The 21,494-nt window shown below is 40.2% G+C and overlaps 1 protein-coding gene across 3 annotated transcripts; it reads left to right on the top strand.

The window, feature by feature from the left end:
- The first annotated feature begins 14,042 nt into the window (after nucleotides 1–14,042).
- msl2b (MSL complex subunit 2b) lies at nucleotides 14,043–20,941 on the top strand. 3 transcript variants are annotated; one of them, XM_034203296.1, is made up of 4 exons: nucleotides 14,043–15,357; nucleotides 17,023–17,305; nucleotides 17,603–18,410; nucleotides 19,284–20,941. In XM_034203296.1, exons 1-4 carry the CDS (start codon nucleotides 15,216–15,218, stop codon nucleotides 19,578–19,580), a joined length of 1,530 nt encoding a protein of 509 aa, XP_034059187.1. In that variant the 5' UTR covers nucleotides 14,043–15,215; the 3' UTR covers nucleotides 19,581–20,941. The 3 variants fall into 3 exon arrangements, with proteins under 3 accessions (XP_034059187.1, XP_034059178.1, XP_034059173.1); XM_034203287.1 differs by adding an exon at nucleotides 16,624–16,712 and having other exon boundaries at nucleotides 17,023–18,410; XM_034203282.1 differs by having other exon boundaries at nucleotides 17,023–18,410.
- Nucleotides 20,942–21,494: the final 553 nt, after the last annotated feature.

Below are 21,494 nucleotides of genomic sequence, written 5' to 3'. Positions count from 1 at the left end.
CCGATGCTGATGGTCCGGGGGTCAGAGACGTGTTTCCCCAGCCTCACGTGCTGCTTCCTGTCAGACAGGAAGTCTGTGATCCACCTGCAGGTGGAGTCGGGCACGTGTAGCTGGGAGAGCTTGTCCTGCAGCAGAGCCAGGATGATCGTGTTGAAGGCGGAGCTGAAGTCCACAAACAGGATCCTGGCGTAGGTTCCTGCTGTGTCCAGGTGCTGGAGGAGGAAGTGAAGGACCATGTTGAGCGTCGTCCACAGACCTGTTGGCTCTGTAGGCGATCTGCAGGGGGTCCAGGAGTGGGTCTGTGATGGATTTCAGGTGGGACAGGACAAGGTACTCAAAGGACTTCATAACCACAGAGGTCAGGGCGACGGGTCTGTAGTCATTTAATCCTGTGATCCTTGTTTTCTTGGGAACCGGGATGATGGTGGAGGTTTTGAAGCATGCTGGGACGTGGCATGTCTCCAGTGAGGTGTTGAAGATGTCTGTAAACACCAGAGACAGCTGATCAGCACAGAGCTTCAGGGTGGAGGGGGAGACATTGTCAGGGCCAGCCGCTTTTCTGCTATCGAGTTTTCTAAAGACACAGTTTTCAAAAAGGCCATGAGAATCAATTCCATAATGATTTTTATTCAATGTCTTCTTTTCATTTTGTAATCCTATTCACTGATTTTGTATCTGAATCAATTGGAGGGGAACAAAACATAGGAGAATTTAAATGACAGTATAAAAGTATTTCATTTAAACACACACTGATTCTTCTGGCCACCTAAGGGCAGCCGAAACTAATTTAAATACAAACTTCTCCTTTTTTTGTGGATGTGATGCACTTGTTACAGTCGCTCCTTTTAGGTCTGATAAATCTTTTGTCTGATGATGTGTCTATGTTGCAGTTAGTGTAGATTTCTATATATTAGTAATGTCCCTCAGAAAAGTGTGACCTGTGTAGTTTTTTCACTTCAGTATGATTTCACTTGACATTTTATTTCATTATTATTCATTTAATCAGTTATTTCCTTGCATAATGATATTTTCTGGAGACCTGAAAGATCTTTAGTCTGGGCCTGTGTGTTTCATATATCAGCAAACATGAAAAATACAATTGTCTGGAAACAACAGACATCAGTGGTTGTAATTACAGGTCAGTGGTTAGCACGGCTTTATCGCCCTCAAGTGGGGGAAATGATACCTGCTGCCAAAGTGACCACATTTAGAAAAGAGTAAAGTTCTATAAGGAAAGTTTACGACAAGAAAACTAGTTGGCTCTGAGGTTTACAGAATGCATGTTGGAATATTATATGACAGCTGGTTTACCAACTGAAAGCGGGGGCTGCTCTTGAATCAAGTATTTACTCATTCCAAAGAGGGACCAATCGAAGCCCAAAAGTATAGTAACCTGCATATCATGTAATAATAATACTATATTATATTTATATAGCGCTTTTCTCTAACTCAAAGACGCTTTACAGTTGGGGGGAGGGTAGACAAACAAGGACAGGCAAAAACAACAAAACAAAACCAAACAAAAAATAATAATAAATGAATAAAACAAAACAAATAAAATAAGATAAGCAGAAAGGGCAGTCATGAGGAAGTTGATTTGGGGGGGGGGGGTTTATGGGTATACAGAGTTGAAGAGATGAGTCTTGAGGCGGGACTGGAACAGGGTGAGGGACTCAGACTCACGGAGGTCTTGGGGGAGGGAGTTCCAGAGCTTCGGGGCTGCCACAGAGAAGGCTCTGTCCCCAAAGCTCCGGAGTTTGGCCTTGGGGATGGAAAGCAAACCGGCTGAGGTGGATCTGAGGGACCGGGGGGCTTGGTAGAGGATGAGGAGGTCAGTGAGGTAGGGGGGGGGGGGGGGGGCAGATGGTTGAGGGCTTTGTAAGTGAGGACCAGGAGTTTGTAGTGGATGCGGTGAGAAACGGGAAGCCAGTGGAGTTCTTTGAGGGGGATGTGATGCCATGATTTGGTGTGGGTGTAGAAATGTATTCGAGCTTACACAAGAACTGGGTGATACTGCACCATGCTAACCATGATGGCACAATAATTACAATGCTAAAGTACAAACAGTCTCTTATAAATCTAAATGTATATACATGTAGGGTAACTATAATAAGTATTTCCTTTCTATGTAGAATTGGCAATATTTAAAGATATTTTTTAATGGGATTAACATCATCTAAACATGTTCTTTCTTAGTTTGCCTGGCTTTAAATTCAGTAGATTATAATTCTGGTTTTAACTGCAGTCCCTGGTTTACACAGCCTTCATACAAACCGACATTAATGTCAACTCAAAGAATGGTTGAGAAACAAACAGACGTGCAATCATCGCTAAATGCACTTTAATACAGGGGTATCTCCTCTTGCACTTTAGGTACTGTATTTCTTGTATCTTCTCTTGCACTTTATATGTCGTTGCTGCTATATTGTATTACCATGTCATGAATACTTGTGTACTCTTGCTCTTTTGCACTTTTTGCATATCATGTATTTTGTTTTTGCTATATTTGTAAAATGTAATTTTCTTAAATGTTTTATGTGAGGGACTGCGGATGGAAATTAGCTCAAAGCTAAATCTGGCACTGTTTGATACATTTGAATGTTTTAAGTGTTCATTCATTGCATTGTCCCTGCCAAATAAACAATTAAATGAAAATGAAGCAACCGCCTTTTTAAATATCACAACTTGTGATCAGCCCAAAACTCCTCTTCCTCTTTCTTGTTGCTTCATCTCGTCTTTTCACCATGACACAGGGTTTCTGTGGGTTCTCTATAAAAGCGACAACATGCCACTTGGCTAACCTGTTTCAAGGTTTTAGTGTAAAGCCTCATGTCATGCATTGGGTTGTTTTGAAATATTGGAATTAGCAACTGACAGATGTCCCACCCTGATTATAACCATGATAAACACACTGGTATGACATGTCATTTAAGATTGCTAAATTGTATTGCTTCACATTGCATTGCATAATATATTATCTATTTTTATCCAATGAACAAGAACAAGCCTCATCATTCTCTGTACAGATGGTCTTACTTAAATAGAACCCTTAACTGTCGGTGCAAACTGATATAGATCAAATGTTTTTTGCATTTCACTGTTGCAAAAGTTTCATTTTACTTACAGATAGTACACAAAATGTCATATAGGTAGATAATAATACGCCGATTAAATGAAAACCAAAGAACCGTTATGTGACTGCAGTGTTTCCCCTAGGATGGAGTCATAGCAGCGGGGCTAAGGCACGCGGGGCCAGCCAAATGTGAGCGCGGAGTGCGTGGAATTTTTTAGTGTGTGCGTGCGAAGTGCGCCTCGCCAATATGTTTCTATGTGTCTGCCAGCACAAGAAAGGCTCTTGAGGCCTAGTACTTACAGTGGCAATGTCTCAAGATTTAGAAAAATACACCTTTATTGAACATACAGTAACACAAATACTACAAATCCACATAACAAACAATCAAAAAGGGTCTGTGCCTCCCCTCCCCCCTCTCCACCTCTTATCCCCAAGCAGGATCATTTAATGCTTTCCTTCAGCTCTCAAATTGACAGCTTTCCCGCGTATCGGTGGCGCGCAAAGTTGCCACGAGCGCTAGGGGGTGCCACTTATTATTATTTTAATTAAAAAATATTATTTGTAGATAGGGAAACACTGGACTGGAATAAAAACATGAAAATGAAATGACTGGAGGTGATTAAAAGAAGCTTGAAGTTTATCGCTTTCTCATACAATTTCATTCCCGGCTATTACAGTTACACACATTATGCATTACTCTTGAGTAGAACGAAAGGCCATTTTCTGAAAAGACACATTTACATACAGATTTGTCATATATATATATTTCTGTCCTAAATCCTTCTGTAGTTTAAGGCAAGATATGTATCAGGATAAGATAACTGAAAGAGAGTGTTTTTGATAATTGACTGGAGATGATCTTCTTTTCAGCTCAATTTTAAATCTTTAAGGCACCTTCATCTGGCTTTTTTTCATCAGAAAATGTGACGGCATTTATTTCATTGGCAATGTGTCCACTACTGACATCAGTTAGCTTATTTTAAGGCGGATAAACTATTTAAATGCAACATTTTAAGCAAATTATTTTCCCTAACCGCATGAGGAACAACCTCAGTTTTAATTGAAATTGATTTCTGAAACAGTCCCCAGTTATATGCTTATTTACATATTGCATATATAATATAAATATATCATCTGTCAGAGCAAGGATATTCAAACCCTTGGAATAACCGATTTATTTGGCCACTTGACAAGTTGTACACACAACGCTGACAAGTTCATATGATGAACCTTTTTAGGAAATGGTTGCTTATTAAGTTGCTTTTCCCGGAAAAAACAAATGTAGTTCTCAACTAAATACAAAGGCACCCATTCCCTGTTCTCACTGTGAACTTATTTATAGTAATCAATCTGAAACGATTGGCTTTTGTTTTATTTAAACAGCCATATAAGATTATTCATGGTAAGAAAGGGAGTACCGAGAGCTTGAGTAATTCATAAAAAGACACCATAAAACACATGTATGTCATTACAAGTATATACAAAGCAAAGTAAGTAAAGACAGTTATTAATAAATCTTACTCATCACACAGTTCTTCTAGATTCACTGTTTCCATTTTTACTGCACTCACCAGAGAAAACCCCAATCAGAAAATCAAGATTCAGTCACATTCACTCAAATGAATACAACGCTAGCATAATTAATAGAGTATACAGTATATAGATTTTTTCTCAAGGGAATTGTTGTTTTTTCTTCATTTGGCACCACATGATACTCGGTTCTCAGCAGGATGGATGGATGGATGATACTCACCGGGTTCAGACGTTTTTCGAGCCATTTTGGTTTCACACAATACATTTGACCGCTTGTAATAATCCTAGAATCAGGAAACTGGGAAATAAAACAATAAAACATGTTCATTTCCTACAATTCAGTGCATGAAAGGCTTTGAACTCCACTGGTGAACATACATTTACTACTTTAAGTACAATTGAAGTAAGTTTACATTTAAAAAAACTCACCTTTTCAGGCTGACTTTTAATGCTGTGTACTTTAGTTAAATATTGTTTAATTAACTCCATTGTAATTTTGCTTATTTTATGTATCTATTTGTATCACTGTTAAGTGCCTTTGAGCACCTAAAGTGCTTTATCATTGAAATGTTTTATCATTATTAATACTAGATCTACTTGTTCCTCTGATTACTTAACCCTTATGTTGTGTTCGGGTCTCCCGTGACCCGTTTCAAGTTAAAATGATATAATAACTACGCTCTAGTTTTTTGCATCGGAACAAGTCTTCATGATATCCTCCACAGCAGCTATATAAACACTACAAAACAGATTTTGACCATTTTTGCCAAGTCTGAAGGTCTCTAAAAAAAAAAAGAGTATAATTTGGTGTTCGGGTCTGGGGAGACCCGGCAGAATTGTTTTGGGTGACTCGAGGTCAAATTTGGCCCAATCAAGATTCATCTTTGACTTTAGACACCCCTCCCCCGCCCCCTTCATCCACTGTAACAATAATTTTTCGCAACATGCACCTGGTCTCCCCTCCCTCTGCCCCCCTCCCCCCACGGGAACTCGACCTTTCTCAAAGAATATGTACACTAACACTTGAACCTGAACACACACATGTGGTATAATATGTGGTGTGATGTGTTTTGGGGTCATAAAATAAAATTACAACAGGATTGTGCGGTTATGAAGGCATTATAGGTTAGTTATGATGTAGTTAAAACAATATTGGATGATAGTCATTTTTTGTGTATGTTTTGGACTGAGATAAATCATGGGTCAAAATTGACCCGCGAACACATGAACGGTAACAGCTTTCGAACACAACAGAACAGAACAGTTTATTTCCTTTTTCAGGATTAAGACGAAGTGAAGCAAGTGGAGGAGAAATTGCTGCGATGTCACTGAGTGTGTTCGGGTCTCCTGAGGTACGTCTGAACTAGAATAACATTTGACATTAGAGATGACAGCAGAGATGGACTTACTTGTAGGCATCGTGCCTGCAGCCGCGTCGCTGTGTCTGCTTATAGCAATGCTTGATTGGATTCATCTTAGGTTGACTGAAGCGTTTGCAGCATTTAATGTGTATCTTAGGTTCCCAGAGACCATGGCATTATCTTATGTTTTGTTTTGTCCAACCAACAAGCTAAATATATATTTTAGAAGAAAATGCTGACAGATGTATGTAGCATCACTCACTCTGACACTTGTTTGGAAAGGAGGATATTAAAACACTGCAAAACAATAATGTATTTGTCCACTTGGTGGCAGCACAAACACGTTTTGAACACATCGGTGACAAGTTGATATGATTAACATTTTTAGCAGTCTTATTTAGCTGCGGAAGAGCATTTTTTTAATCCACCTTGCAGAAAAAACTAATTTGGTTTGAACTAAATAAAAAGCCCCCACCCCTCACTGTACAATTCTTAAATTAATGAAAGTAAACAATCTGAACCTTTTGGCTTTGGTTTCATTTAAGCGGCCTTTTCAGATAATTCAATGTAAGAAAGGGAGTATCAAGAGCTTGGGTAATTCATAATATGACTCCCTTCATAAAACACATGAATGTAATTACAAGTACTCATTCAGAGAGGGGTTGTCCACTGAAGTACAGACAGTTATTAATAAAGCGTACTGACTCATCACACAGTTCTTCTGGATTCACTGTTTCCATTATTACTTATTACACAGAAAACCCCATCAATGCACTACTCAGTACTGCAGTATAATGACAATATACCGTGAACATGCAGAAAATCAAGGTTCAGTCACATTTTAAAAGCCAACAAATGATTTATTTTGTTTACAGGCGCATTTAACAAAACATATGACTTTGTCCAAATGTCCTCAAAATGGTTTTAAGGCGGTAGGAAATGACCTGCATGTTTTATCCAGCACATTTCCCCAGTAGCTGCCATGCTGCATCCTTTTTGCTATTCCAGTTCATCTTCATCCAGGACTTCAAATCTTTTTCTCAAATTGAATGAGATATCTGGAGAACAGTTTAATCCCTGTGTGTCGAGAGCGAAAAGGGTAAAGGAAAGAAAAGGAAATTAAATTAATGATATCCTTGTGATGAGTTTTACTGCTGATTTGTGATGCTTTCTTTGGTAATTCATTATTTTACGCCTATGTGGCTAACTAATAATACAAAAAACGATGTAATTTGATACAAATCAAAGGGGGAATTGACTCAAGTTAATAAACGCTAGTATAATCAATAGAATATAGAGATTCTTTCTCACGGGAATTATTGTTTTTTCTTCATTTGGCACCACATGACAAAGTTCTACCCAGGAAATATTTATATATTAAAAGTATAAATATGATCACTGCATTTTTCTGTAAATGTGAAACAAACCTTAGCTGTGAAAGTATTTTCTTTTCTTTCTCAGAGCTAGTTTGATCAAATCTATTGCCTGATGCAAGCAAACCAGCAATGGAAGTAAACAACATCTCAGGAACGTCACAATCGTCTCAATTGGAAACATTTTGTAAAGCTGTCATCCTGCAGGGCTAGCAACGGTTTTCATTCTTGAATTATTCACACTGTAGCTCGTCATGCTGCCTGTTTTTTTATCACTGATACTCACCGCATTCAGACGTTTCTGGAGCCATGGAGGTGTTGGTTTCACACAATACAGTAGACCGTTTTCATCTGTAATCCTAGAAACAGGGAAATACAACAATTAAGCACGTTCATCAATGCCTGAATGTTGACGCTTTTCTTCTTGAACTAACCCTCATTAAACTATCACTTTTTAAATGTGTGGAGAGGGTACAGCACAGTACATACATTTTCCTCTAATGACTTAAATTGGAATAACAGTTTATTTCCTTTTTCAGGATTAAGACGAAGTGAAGCAAGTGGAGGAGAAATTGCTGCGATGTCGCTGAGTGTGTTCGGGTCTCCTGAGGTACGTCTGAACTAGAATCACATTTGACATTAGAGATGACAGCAGAGATGGACTTACTTGTAGGCATCGTGCCTGCAGCGATGTCGCTGTGTCTGCTTATAGCAATGCTTGATTGGATTAATCTCAGGTTGTCTGAAGGGTTTGCAGCATTTAATGTGTGTATTTGAATCAACTACAACAGACAGAGAGAGATCATTAATATGTGTTTTTCTTTTGGAAAAATAACAATGAAGACACACAGCACGAGGTACCCAGAGAAAATGATTAATTTAAGATTCATCAGCATGATTTTTCAATATATATTATCATCACTGCATTTCACATACAAATAGAATAATGACGGAATAAATAAAGGATGTCATATTAACTGGACAAACTCTACTGATAAAGTACCTCCTGATGCCGAGAAGAGCATCACAGCGGTCAGGGTGAGCAGAAAGATCCAGCGACTGACGGAGAGAGACGTCCACATGTTCAAACCATTCACAGCGACAAAGACTGATCTGAAAACTGTTTCTTTATTGACTAACAGCTCAACTCGCCAAAGTGTGATGATGAGTGAACCAGGGAGGGGAGATACTGCAGCTCCACGCTAAATGAGGAACCCTTGTTGTCATGCGCAGTGTTTCTGGACACACTCACACCCTGAAGGTGGAGGAGTTTGTGGATCATGTCCATATATGTTCAGCTTTGTTTTGCACTACAATGAGTCCGTGTGCAAAAATACTGATATTTCAACATCATGATTAGAGACAATTCTAGTGAAAAGTGTAAATCCGTTTCTCCTTTTTTAAATGTGCATGTTAGCTATCTTTGCACTACCTTCAGTCAGATTATTTGCAAAAATGGGCACTTGGCCTTGGTGGCCTGCCCTCACAGATTTGTTCAAGTTTATAAAATGTTTCTTTCTTTCCGTTTTTTATTGTAATGTCATTCTTATATGTTCTATTTTCATGCCTTTGCTTTAGCTCTGTCTTTTCTTTTCCCCCCCTATTTTTATAACAACCATTGCTGTCTGGTTTAAAAGTGACACTGAGTCAACCAAAAAGTCCCCATGCATCCTCACTGCTCTGCCGCCAAAGCATCACACATGTGGAAAAACAAAAGCCATTCCCATTTTCTATCAGTTTCACATCATTTTATTTTTAGTTCCAGGTTCAAACAATACAAACTCTGCCATTACTGTCATTGACACATTCACAAGATAATGCCACACTATGTATGGCTGTATAAAGATAAATAGAAAAATAAGTTACAAATAAATAAATATTTAGTTAAAAGGAATAAATAGTAAATTATCAGGAAAGGTTCAGAGTAGCTGCTTCGCCGGGACGATTTTCTTCTTCATGGACATCTTCCTTTTAAAGGTGAATATCTGGAGGACAGTGTAGCTCTCCCTGCAGTGGAGAAGGAGAGGGAACAGGAAGTGTACAATTAGACAAGTCCATAAGGAAATATTTATTCATTTGTTTTAATATTTGATCTGTTGCTTTATAGTTGCTTCAACTTGTCTTCCCAGTGGGTACGTACTTTGAAACTCCTGCTTTTTTATCATATTTAAAACATTTATTTGATTAAAACTGCTGTTGTTGCCCAATCGAAAATATAATCAAAGATTTAGAAAACAATTTGAGTGATGCTTGAGTGATTATCTGTATTGTTAGAGCGATTTCACTCGCTCTGTAATTTAAAACGTAAACATTTGGTTTCCTGAATGACCTCATTTTCTCGTGCTTGTGTGACTTATTGTGTGATTTGTCAGATTCTCACCTTATTTATCATCTCTTTGAGCCACACAGCGTCTGGTTTGATGCAACGAGTACCCCTTTTGTTTGTAACCCTGGAAACAGAGACACATTTTCATTATCTGAATGTTTGGGAACCATGCAAACATTTACCATTTCACATAATTCCATATGTCACCAAATTACACCTAAATGAAGTTCAATACGGGCAGTAATACTGTATGTGTCACTAGCAACTGAATTTCAAATCACATCATTTTCATTTGCATTGTGTCACTTGAAAAAATATTGAAAAAGATGAATATTAAAAGCAGAAATTGCTAGTTGGGAAAATAATTCCCAAATAAATGTAAACTAAATGTTATAAAAAGGAATTGAATTCAGATGGTTTGAAACTTTGATCCTGAAAAGTCAACTTCCTTCAGTATATACTTCCACATTCAGTTCTCACAATTCATTTTGTTTTTTCACACATCGATTTGTACAACAATCTGGTAATACAATCAATGTTTTCCTGTATGAAATCGGTACAAAAAGAGTAGAAAAGAGCAGTTGTTACTGAGTTGTAATCAGATGTAATGCTTACACGAAGGCGTGGTTGCATTTCCTTCGTTGCATCTGTTCAACACACGATTGGATTCGCTGGACCTTGAAGTTGGTGCACTTTTTCCAGCAGGTTAAAGGCTGACCCCAGGCCCCCACTACAACAACACACACACGCAATAGATACGTTGTTATTCAGCGTTACATCAGTAGTGTAGAGAAACATGTCACACTAGAAGATTCCTCCAAGGCGCACTGTAGCCATGGTTACAGTTCCCTGAATTACTGCAAATTATTTTTTATGGCTGAATCAAATAGCATTATTACTAAATTTGGCTTAAACTAACAACACTTTTTCTATTCTATTATTTTATTTCAGTTGTTAATCTAATACTAGATAAACTAGACTAAAATGTATGAAAGTAAATTGATTGACTTGAAGAAAATATAAATGTTGTATATTTACTTTTTTTCCCTTCATTTTCATCATAATTGATGCCGTTAGAATCCATAAATTGGTGTATCAACACCCATTTTGGATTATGTATTCAATATCTTTGGATTCTGTAACTGCCACTTTGACTGGGCTGATGGTAATGATTATTTTAATGAATTAATCTGCCAATTATATCTCAGAAAATGTTAATATTATATTATTATGATTTTCTAAGAGCCAATTAGGACATCCTAAATTCCTCTTATTGTCCGATTATCCAAATCAAATTTCTTCAAATTCTAAGACACACGTTTTACATAAATCAACATTCAAAGAGGTTTAAATTCAATTAAGTTCAGTGTTACCTTTTGATACAGAGAGGAGCATCACAACAGCCAGGGTGAGCAGCAAAATCCAACGGGTGACAGATCGCGTTGTACTCATCTTCAAATCTTCAAAGTGACTCTGGATCTCAGCTTTAAAGCGCTTTGTAGTTCTGTAACTCTACGGAGTGTAATGATGAATGAACTGGACAGTTGGGATCTTATATACCTCAGTTTCACACTAAAAGAGGAACCATTGTAGTCATGCACATGTTCCTAGAATGGAAACAATAATGCTGCGGAGGTGACAAGGCGGGGGGGGGGGGGGGCAGAAGGTCTTATGCTAAAAAAAGGTAGTAGTTTTTCCAACATGTCCATATAAAGTGTGCTTGTTCTCTCTGTGTTGTTGCTGCAGAACTTGTCATCCCCCCCTCTCACTAATACTTGTATCAAAATTGAACCGAAATGACACGATGATATACAAAACACCTCATTGCACATCTGTCATCATACCTTTTATTTGGGGTTATTTTTTATGCTTACGATCTCCTAGTTCCAATAATTGTAAATCATGATGTTTAATATCAGTATTATGTATTAAGGGAAACAAAATACAAGTGACGTAAAGCAGGAGACGCTTGAGCTCTCTTAAAGGTCAGAATAAGGTCATGAATTAATTAGTTTAAAATGTATTGTGTAATTTTCTTGTGAAAAAGAGCTCATACACTGAGGTTTAACCCAACTAGGGCGGTTACACCTACATGTACGTTTTCCTGTGTCGTAACTATGAACTGGTCAGAAAGGGAAGTCAAGGATTAATTTGAACTATTTCATGTGTCAGTAGAAGAAAAATGTTTAAGATATTTGCACAATTATGTTCATTTTTAACTGATTTGTGTTTCTTCCAACCCTTTCTTTTTCAAACCTGCAGAACCCAGTTTACGCTCTTCCTGTGGTACTGAAATAACTGCTAAACCTGGGTGCCAAGTACCTCCTCCAAAGTGGTTATTGACGCAGGTAAGAGCATATTGTTCATTCACTATCCCCACCAACATTCACACTATTGATGTACAAACACTAAAAACATTTAATATGAAATAATTTGTTGACATTTCATAATCAAACGTGCGCCATTCGTGTTACTCAAGGTCATTCTCAGTTACAGAAAATCAACAAAAAAATTATAATCACAAGATAATAATTAGATTGTTGTTAAGCAGTTTTTATTTCATTAAGGCAGCTGAATGACAGGTGTCAACTCCTGCCATATTTGGTGAATGACTGTGCCTTGATTCATACCACAGCTACTACTGTGTAACATAAGGTCATAGAGTGCAATAGTTAAGTATGTTGACTAATTCTTTTCTAATGAACAATGAGGTCATAAAGCCAATTACGTGCATTATTTCAGTAGGGTGGAAATTATTACAATTCAGGTTTTCTTATAATTTGTTGTGAGCAAGAAGAGAGGAAACCCACATGTATGAGCCTGTATGGAGACACACTTAAAATAACTCTCATTGACTCACACACTAACTCTATTTATACATCCACTGTTACCACTATAGCTTAAAACAGTCATAAAAGCACGAGAGGCTTCTGGAAACCCGAAAAGAGGAATTACTCGCATACATGGAATGTAGCTTCAACCAAAAATATTTAAAGTACTTGTCCAGGCCTGTGAAATTATCTAACAGTGTTCGACCAATTCGTTTTTTTATTCAAAAGTCCACTTAGTTTGCTTTGCTTTCACCAGCATCTCACAGTCTTTACGAGCGATATGTTTTAATTTGTACTCTCTGTAAAAGTCACCAGTGTCATGTCATATTTTTCTGACTGAATTGGACTGAAAACTTTCAAATATCTTGCTGCAAAATTCAACATATAATTAATAAAATTCAGTGTGATTTATGAAGATTAGTGCGTACTTCTGAAAAGCATATTTTTTATAAATCTGGGGCAACTATTAATTAATCCACCGATAACTCAATTAATCATTTACATATCTGCAAGCTAATGTTTATGATTTAAACTTGCTTGATTTGTCTGACCTGAAAACTATTTAATTAATTTACTTACATAATTCACCTTTAAGTTGATTGATAAGTTGAGTAATTGTTACCTAGTTGTAGCAGCTCTAATGTCATTCAAAAGCAACACATAGTTAACAATGTGGGGTATTGTTTGCCTAAACTACACCCTTGAAGTGGAAAGTCCCTGCTGGTCAGCGGCCTCACGTATGAACAGAGTCAAGACAAAAGAAAAAGAGGAAGAAAGATATGGGCAAGGTTCATTGATAGATAGTATATGTGTGTTGCATCATGCAAGTGTGTCAACATTATTATCAGTATACATTTGGGAGGGCGTTTGTCTGTAGCTATTTTAACAGTTAAACAGAATTTGCTAAAGGTTTCCATGGTGACTCAGCTTTTTCATATTGTCACCTTACGTGTTCACCTTGTTCTTTCTCTGACAGCACCTCACAGCGATCTCTTCTTTGAATTGCATAATGTTATCACATTTAAACAAGCTGGAACCTTGTTACCACTAAAGACAATTTCCTCTGTATTATTATGTTAATTTTGGGGGGTTCATAATGACTAAATGACTTGGAGATGACACAACACAAACTAATGGGACATGTTGAATGATTCAGGCTGATTTTGTTCTCTTTTATTTGACAACATTTGACAGTTTTGAATTTAAAAAAAAAAAGGTTTACATTCAAACAATGTAGAATTCCCGGATATCGTTTGAAACAGTTAAAGAAATAGATACAATTTACAATATTGTAATATTACAGATAAAATGATCTGTTTTAAAAGACTAATAACAACTTAACACCAATAAAAGTATCTGTTTTAAAAGACTAATACAAACGTGACACCATGCATTGCTTACTGTTGCCATTGTGAAATAAATGTGTTTACTCCATCTAAAAATAGTTTCCACCATGTGTGGCCTTTCCATTGTATTTTTAAAAATGACCGCGTTACGTGTTCTCGCGAGATCTGAGCAACAGCGCCCCCTTGTTTGTGTGTGGAAAAGCGACGGGAGATATGAGGAATACTCCGCGGCTAACGATAGCAAGGTACACAAATACGGATTTATTTCACTTTCGCTCTTCCCTGGCACTCTGGGGGTCTACCAAAAGCTGCAGCAGGACATAATTTCGTCCGAACACTTGATTTTGCTGTTACATTCCCGCGTAGGCGACTAGTGAGTACGAGAGAGTCTCGCTAATCCCGAGAAGAGGGGGAGCGGCCTTCTTTTGTAGCCGGCTTTTGGTACACCTCAGGCGGCAAGCACTGTCACCAGAGCTCGGTGCTTGTGCTGGTTCATTTTTCTTAACACCAAAAAAAAAGCGTTAGAGCTTTGACATTACTTTTGTTTTATTAACCACAACCTCTTCACGAGCTTCCCCGCTTCATGTCGACGTGCTGCTGTTGATGTGTTTCACCCAAGAGGACCATTTGGAGCCGAGGCGGCCTGTTTTGTTTTCAAGCCGCCTTGAATCTGAACAATAACACAACCATAACGAGCCTGCTGGGGCTGCACTGCCTGGCCAAATTGGAGCCTCCGTGTGAGATAATAAATGCTTTGTTTGACACCAGCTCTGGACCGACGTGAGAGCACGGGACCAGCATGCATGTGGACTATGGCATTATCGGGGCAAACCACTGCAAACCGGAGCACTTTGCCACGAAAGCCCCTGTTTGAATTTCCGAGTGTCTGCTGCTAGCCATCCAGCTGTAAGCAACGTTAGTAAGGCCACTAACGGAGGAAAGAGCGCCACATGATGCTTTGTCTAATCATAACTCACGGACTGTATGGAAACAAGACACATCGACGTGGATGAGCCGATGTTTATATGCATGATCGGCCTGATTGTGGATGCATTTCTAATCTTTCCGATCAAAAGCAGCAGTACTTTCAGAGCTGGGACATTACTTTGAGTATGTGATTTGGGATGAGTAACCTCGATTGCTCCTTGCGCAGACTCTTACATATGTGGGATTTACCAACTTGGAATTGAAGCCCTTTACATCCATCTATGCTCTCTTCAAAGCCACCAGACTCCATTGACAAAAACAGTGATTTTAGCGCACAGAGCACGGGAGTCGCTGCTCTACCGCTGCCTCCATCGGTTTGTTTGTGTGATTTTGGTGTTTTAACGTATTAATACATCGGACCGGAGCCCCGGGACAGGCAGCTGAGATGAACCCGGTGAATGCGACTTCTCTCTACGTGTCCGCGAGCCGCTCGGTGCTGCAGTGCGACCCCCGAGACCCCCGGGCCCTCGCGGAGCTCTGCAAGCTGCTGCCCTTCTTCCGCCAGTCCCTTTCCTGCCTTGTCTGTGGTAAGTTTGTGTGGATTTTTATTAATTTTACAAATGTGATAGTGGAGAGAAAGGTGTTTTTTGTGTGCCTTGTTGTCAGCTGTGCTTGCAGTGGGAGCGAACCTTTAAAAAAAGGCTGCTTTCACTTACAGTCGGAAATATATAAATCGGAACTAGTAATGACAAATAAACCAACAATCCACAGTGGTGTGGAGCAAGCAAGTACTCATTTCAGTTAAAGGTACTTGCAAACAGTATTATTGTGGTGAATTAATAATAACGATACAAATAGGAGAAAACAAATGGAATAAATAATGCAGTAAAATATATTGAATTGAGCAATGCAAAATAAATAATAGGAAATCATTGTTTAATATGTTTTTAAACATTTGCTTTGACAGATGGTGGAATTATGTTGCCTTATAACATGTTTTGTTGGATAGTAATTGATCCTATTACTATAAAACTCACCGACTAATACAGAATACATATGATATTCTCCCTAAACCAGCTGCAACAATACATTGCTGCTTAAATGTACATCAACTAGTAACACACATCGAATTGAAATCAACTCATTCTGAATGATGTTGTCAAGCATTGGACTATACGTCATAGCAGCTTCACTTAAATGAATTACAGGTCATGTTTATGATGAGACGAAACCACGTTTTCCGAAGCGCGCTGAACGCATCATATTTCTCAGCAACACCCACCGTGACACACCCCCCTCTGTTAGGCAGCATCGGGGCGTTTCTCTGTTTATCGTGTTGAATAGCCTCACACTATATCATGCACCTAATCTCTTTCGTACCCTCGTAATCCCCAAATACACAACCAAATCAAATATGTGCTCAACAAAAAGTAGAGTAGTACCTAACGGGGTCTAATCAAACCGTGATATATTACTGTCTGTAAATGTAATATAAAACTGTCTGTTATTCGAGCGAGGGAGCCTTTTTTCTGTGAATAAAACTCATCTTTGATTTATTTTGGTGGTTTATCTAATGCATGGTTTTCACTGCTCATCCATAATGTAGTAACTCTCCCCCCTAACCATAAAGGGTAAAGCAGAGTGTTTTGTTGTGATTGCTACCACTCTATTAAAGGACTCGTACATAACCTCCTCCACTATATAAATAATAAATCAATATAAAAGCAGTCCAGACATCGTGTTAAATATAGATTATATGCAGTTATGTGGGATTTATCAGGCAGGCCGTGTAGAGTGTAAGGTTTGTTGTTTCTCATGAATGGACCTTCATGCTTTTTTCCCCCAATCTGCAGCTGCACTACCTAGCGACCAGCGTTGCTAAGGAAGCTCCTCTCAAAGAGCGGTTGTCATCCAGTCTGGCAAGTTGCCAGGCACCGCTCAGGTTAACAAATACACATCAGTTTACGAAGCAAAAAAACATCAAATGAGGAAGCAAGCTTTGTAAATCCGCAAAAAAATGCAGCTACACTGACAGTTTTAAATCCACGGTTATAATGTATTGGATGTGGGTTTGTTTGGACATTCATGTGACATTTGTTGCTTAGATAACACTTCTATTGATGTCAGGCTGTGTTGCTTTAACTGGCTCCTGTGATCATCTGTGAATTAATCATCAGTGGGAGCTGCTCTGCACTATTCCTGTGTATGTATTCATGTTTTAAACATTTGCTCTTTCTCTCTTTGATCTTCAGGTAATCTGCTGCAGGACCCTATCGCTCCCACCAACTCATCATGTCAGCACTACGTCTGTCGAGGCTGTAAGGGTCAGAGGATGCAGTTGAAGCCGTCATGTAGTTGGTGTAAAGACTATTCCCGCTTTGAGGAAAACAGGCAGCTCTCCTTGCTGGTGCACTGTTACCAGAAGCTCTGTCTCTACATCACGCAGTCGCCGCTCGCCCCGCACATAGCCAGCGCCGCCAGCGACTCGCCGGACCTCCAGGCCATCCTCAACGAGGGCCTCACGTTGGCTGAGAGCGAGCCGGAGGCCGAGGACGTTTCAGATTCAGCCAGCCTGTCGCCCACGGCCTCCAGCTCCAACGTGGTTCAGCCTGATGAAGCTCCGCCTACAAAGGAGCTCAAGGTGGAGGAGTTCAAGGTGGAGGAGCTCAAGGTGGAGGAGCCAAGCACCGTCAGTGTGAACGGGCTGCATGATTGTAACGGTCTGGTCAGTTTGGACTCCTTGCAGCCTGTCACCATAGAGACGGGTGTAGGCGCTGCAAAGCAGGAGAGCTTATCGGAGGAGATTCCTGTGTGTGTGAGCGTCAAAGGGGAGGCGGGGCTCTGTGAAATCAGCACTTTTGGTGATGACCTGAAACATAGTGGGGGGCCGTTGTTGTTGAGCGTGGAGGAGGTGCTCAGGACTCTTGATACAGACCCTGATCCCCTCCCCCATCTGGACTGCCCCCCCTCAGTACCTCAGTCCAGCCTCAACGGGCCTCACTCTCCACCTGACTCCTCCCGCCTCATCACTTGCCTCCCTCAAGGGAACAGCCCTCGCCCCCTCCAACCTCACCCGCAGCCCTCCCTGCAGCCTCCCCCCCAGCCCTCCACTGTCACCCCCCACGTCCCCCCTCGGTACCACCGCAAGCGCTCCCGTTCAGAAAGCGACAGCGAGAAGGTGCAGCCCCTCCCCATTTCCAGCTTGTTACGGGGGCCTCCCCTCGGTGCCAACAGCTCCCCTCATCACCCTCACCCTGGTGCCACGACCAAACAGGAGCCTGAGTACCCGGCAGTCACGCCTCACCCACACCTGGCCCCGGTGCCGAATGGTGGTCCTCCCAAGGTGGGCAAGACTGTGCTCGTTTCCAACAAGGCGCTGAAAAAGACTGTGGAGCATCACGGGGGCCCCAAGAAGGCTTACACCAAGGCCAGGCAAGGGACCCCCAAACCCCGTACACAAACCCGTGACAGGATACCCCAACACCCCCATGCTCACCCTCTGACACACCCACCCAGCCCCTCGAAGCCACTGTATAAAAAGCCTGTGGAAAAGAAAGGCTGCAAGTGCGGCCGAGCCACACAGAACCCCTCAGTGTTGACTTGTAGAGGGCAGCGCTGCCCCTGCTACTCCAACCGCAAGGTGAGCACAATGCTGAAAACCCCCCCACATACACACACACTCCAGTTTGCTGTTAAAACCACTAATGTTTGGATATGCTTCACCGCTAACAGCATACATATTAACAGATTTAATTGCCACCAAGGGGCTCATTACAGCTAACTGATGTATAGTTTCTGTGGCAGTCAGGCATGAGGATGAATGATTGTTGACTCAGTCATAAAGAGCTCTGGCTATTAGGGAAGTGAGTCCTCTATAGAAGTAGTTCCCACACTTTTAAAACCGAAGCTACCTCTAATAGTGATTTTCTTTTCATTGCAAACTCCCACACATACTCAACACACGTGCAATCGTTTCAGCTAAAAATGACACCATGAATGTCTGAATTTAGTTTAACAACATTCAACTAACATAAAATATTTAACTAACATAAAATATTTAACTAACATAAAGATATTTTTAAAAACATTTAAATATTCAGGGAGAGAAAACATGACCTTTTCTATGACTGTTGAAGACTATTTTGCAGATGTTTAAATTAAACAAAAGTAACCTGTTGTTTTCTGTGAATGTAATGATACAGTTGCCTTGTTTTTAATGTGGTGAAACCGTAGAGATTGTCAATAAACAAGGGCGCCAGGAACCTTTTTACTTTGTTTTTACAAAACTTGCTCAATCAAGGTTTATTGACTTGCTTGTTCTGGAGCTTCTAACCCGACCCATGGTCCACGTCAGCAGATATATAATGCTGATTTTTTCACAGGGCTGTAGAAGTTCAAACTTTACTGCAATTGCTTCAAAAACAAATATTCCTTATTCGGCTTAATTGTTGTTGACGGCTCATTCTTGACTTTTACGTAACTGCTGATATTAATTATGATCATTGTTCTGTAGGCATGTCTGGACTGTATCTGCCGCGGCTGCCAGAACTCTTACATGGCCAACGGAGAGAAGAAGCTGGAAGCCTTCGCCGTGCCGGAGAAAGCTCTGGAACAGACTCGTCTCACGCTAGGCATCAACCTCACCAGTATCACCGCGGCGGCCCTCCGCCCGGCCACCAGCTCCCCCGGCAACACCCTTCTCAACGTCACCACGGCTACAGGGACGCCCGTCACGGCCAGCTTCTTATCGGGGGCGGGGCACGACAACAGGGCCTTTGAGGATTCACTGGAGATGCGTTTTGACTGCTGAGGTCCCGCCCTCCTCTGGGCAGTCGTTACGCACATTCCCCGCCCCGCTAGCAGGGGGTCGTTCACCTGGGCGTGAAGAAGGCAGCTACAGTGACAGGCGATGGTGAGGGTCACCAGCTGAGGCTGAGGAGGCGTCCTCCGTCCATCGTCAGAAACTGCGCCATGCTTGTGGTCTTGCATACAGAAACAGTGAGAGAGAGAGAGAGAGGAGGAGATGTAGCGTTACTGTATGCGCAGAGATTTCCTTTCAGTGGGATAGTTTTCGTTTTCTCCTCTACTATGGGTCATGTGTAGAGCATGTTGTGTAGCTAGGTTGGGAGTGTATGTGTGTGAGTGAGCATGTGAGTGTGTATGTGTTAGGGGAAGGCTTTGGTTTGGAGATGAACTGTATTAGCAGAAACTAAGACATCATCAGAGACTTGTGTAATTTATATAAAGAAACTTTTTGTACATGGAGGAATCAGTTCCCATTTAAGAAGACATTTTATTAAATATTTTATAAGTTACATTCAAAACCGATGGTGCAGGGGGAGACCTGGATTCAACCAGAATATTTTCACACGGGTAAAATGTAGATTGTATTTTGTCTATTCAGTAGACCACTATAAATGAAAGAAAAGTCCTGAACATAACTGTTAAAGTTAAAAACGTTCACAGTTATAACATTTTTGATATCTTTTGCTGCAAGTACCAGTTTATGAATTTCACACCACCAGCCAAATTCAGTTTCAGTGTCGTCTGTTGAATGTTTATACTCTGTGAGTCATTGTCAGACATCTAAACATTATTCTTAAATGTTATTGTATATTTAAAAAACTTATATGAAACTGAAAAAGTCGTGATTTTTGGAGTAAACCAACCATTTTGGCTGGTGGGGGACAGCACTTCTGTCCCTGGTTTGCTGGTATATATGTTGACGATGCAAGTTGTCCTGTTTGCGTGTTCTTGTATTAAGCACTTTTCTCACTTAGCTTAAAACCACCGTATTTCTGACATGTTCTTCTGTGTTTAAAACTCTGGTTGATTGCAGGCTCTGCACATTGTTATTCACAAGTTTTGGGTTTCACACATGCTGCTAAAAACCACAGAGGACACTAGAAGGACAGCACACCCTGTTTTCCTCATCTGTTATTCAGTTTCTGTGTTTAATAAGTTGCGTTAACAACATTTGCAGTATTTATTGGACATCTCTTAACACCGGTTATGTGTCGATTCAGTCTGGACTGTTTCTGTCTCAGTTAAGTTGCTGTCTCCTTCTTAGTGTTAGTCTCCAAAACGTTTTTTGTTCTCCCTCGGGCATTTAAATACCTGTAATATAACTGTAACATATTTCCACAGAAAAGAAAGAAAATCAAAAATTTACAAAAGTGTTGTGTCATTATTTGTTTCCCTCTTTCTGTAGTCTGAAGCTTCCTGACAGCAGTTTCCTGAGAAGCTACAATCAATCCACTAGAGGGCAGCATTACGCTTTATGTTCAGGGGGTCCGCGGGGTCTTAAAAAGTATTAAAAGTTGATGAATCAATTTAGCGAAAATTAAGGCTATTAAAAAGTATTAAACTGCATTTTCCAAGGTATTACATTTTGTAGCTTGTTTTCAATAAGTATATGAATGGTCCAAAGAGGTTGTATTCTACAGTCTGCCTGAATGTAATCATGGCGTAGGTATGTAGTGTGATTCTGTGTAGTTTATTGATGGCATCCCGTTGGGTTTGACGTCATCTGAACAGGACATCGCGCGCTCACTGCTTGATAGCGCGCGAAGGCCCGTTTACGCCGGTTGTTAAACAACATCGTTATGGGGAAATGCAAGTTTGCGTCCAAATGGTTGGAAGATAAGGAGGAAGGACAATCAATACTGTATATAGTAAATGTGAGGTAAAGTGTATCGCCAATGTAACCGGTTAAAACTCGAAG

The sequence above is a fragment of the Gymnodraco acuticeps genome, unplaced genomic scaffold (assembly GCF_902827175.1).
Source record: "Gymnodraco acuticeps unplaced genomic scaffold, fGymAcu1.1, whole genome shotgun sequence".
NCBI lineage: Eukaryota > Metazoa > Chordata > Actinopteri > Perciformes > Bathydraconidae > Gymnodraco > Gymnodraco acuticeps.
Note: the sequence above shows the minus strand (reverse complement) of the source record. Positions and strands in the feature narration are given on the sequence as shown.

What these genes read in the sequence shown, in the direction of transcription:
- msl2b (XM_034203282.1), top strand. Translation starts at nt 15,216, where the DNA reads ATGAACCCGGTGAATGCGACTTCTCTCTACGTGTCCGCGAGCCGCTCG. An exon ending in CCTTTCCTGCCTTGTCTGTG is followed by an intron (nt 15,358 to 17,022) that starts GTAAGTTTGTGT and finishes TTTGATCTTCAG; the next exon opens with GTAATCTGCTGCAGGACCCT. An exon ending in CCTGCTACTCCAACCGCAAG is followed by an intron (nt 18,411 to 19,283) that starts GTGAGCACAATG and finishes ATTGTTCTGTAG; the next exon opens with GCATGTCTGGACTGTATCTG.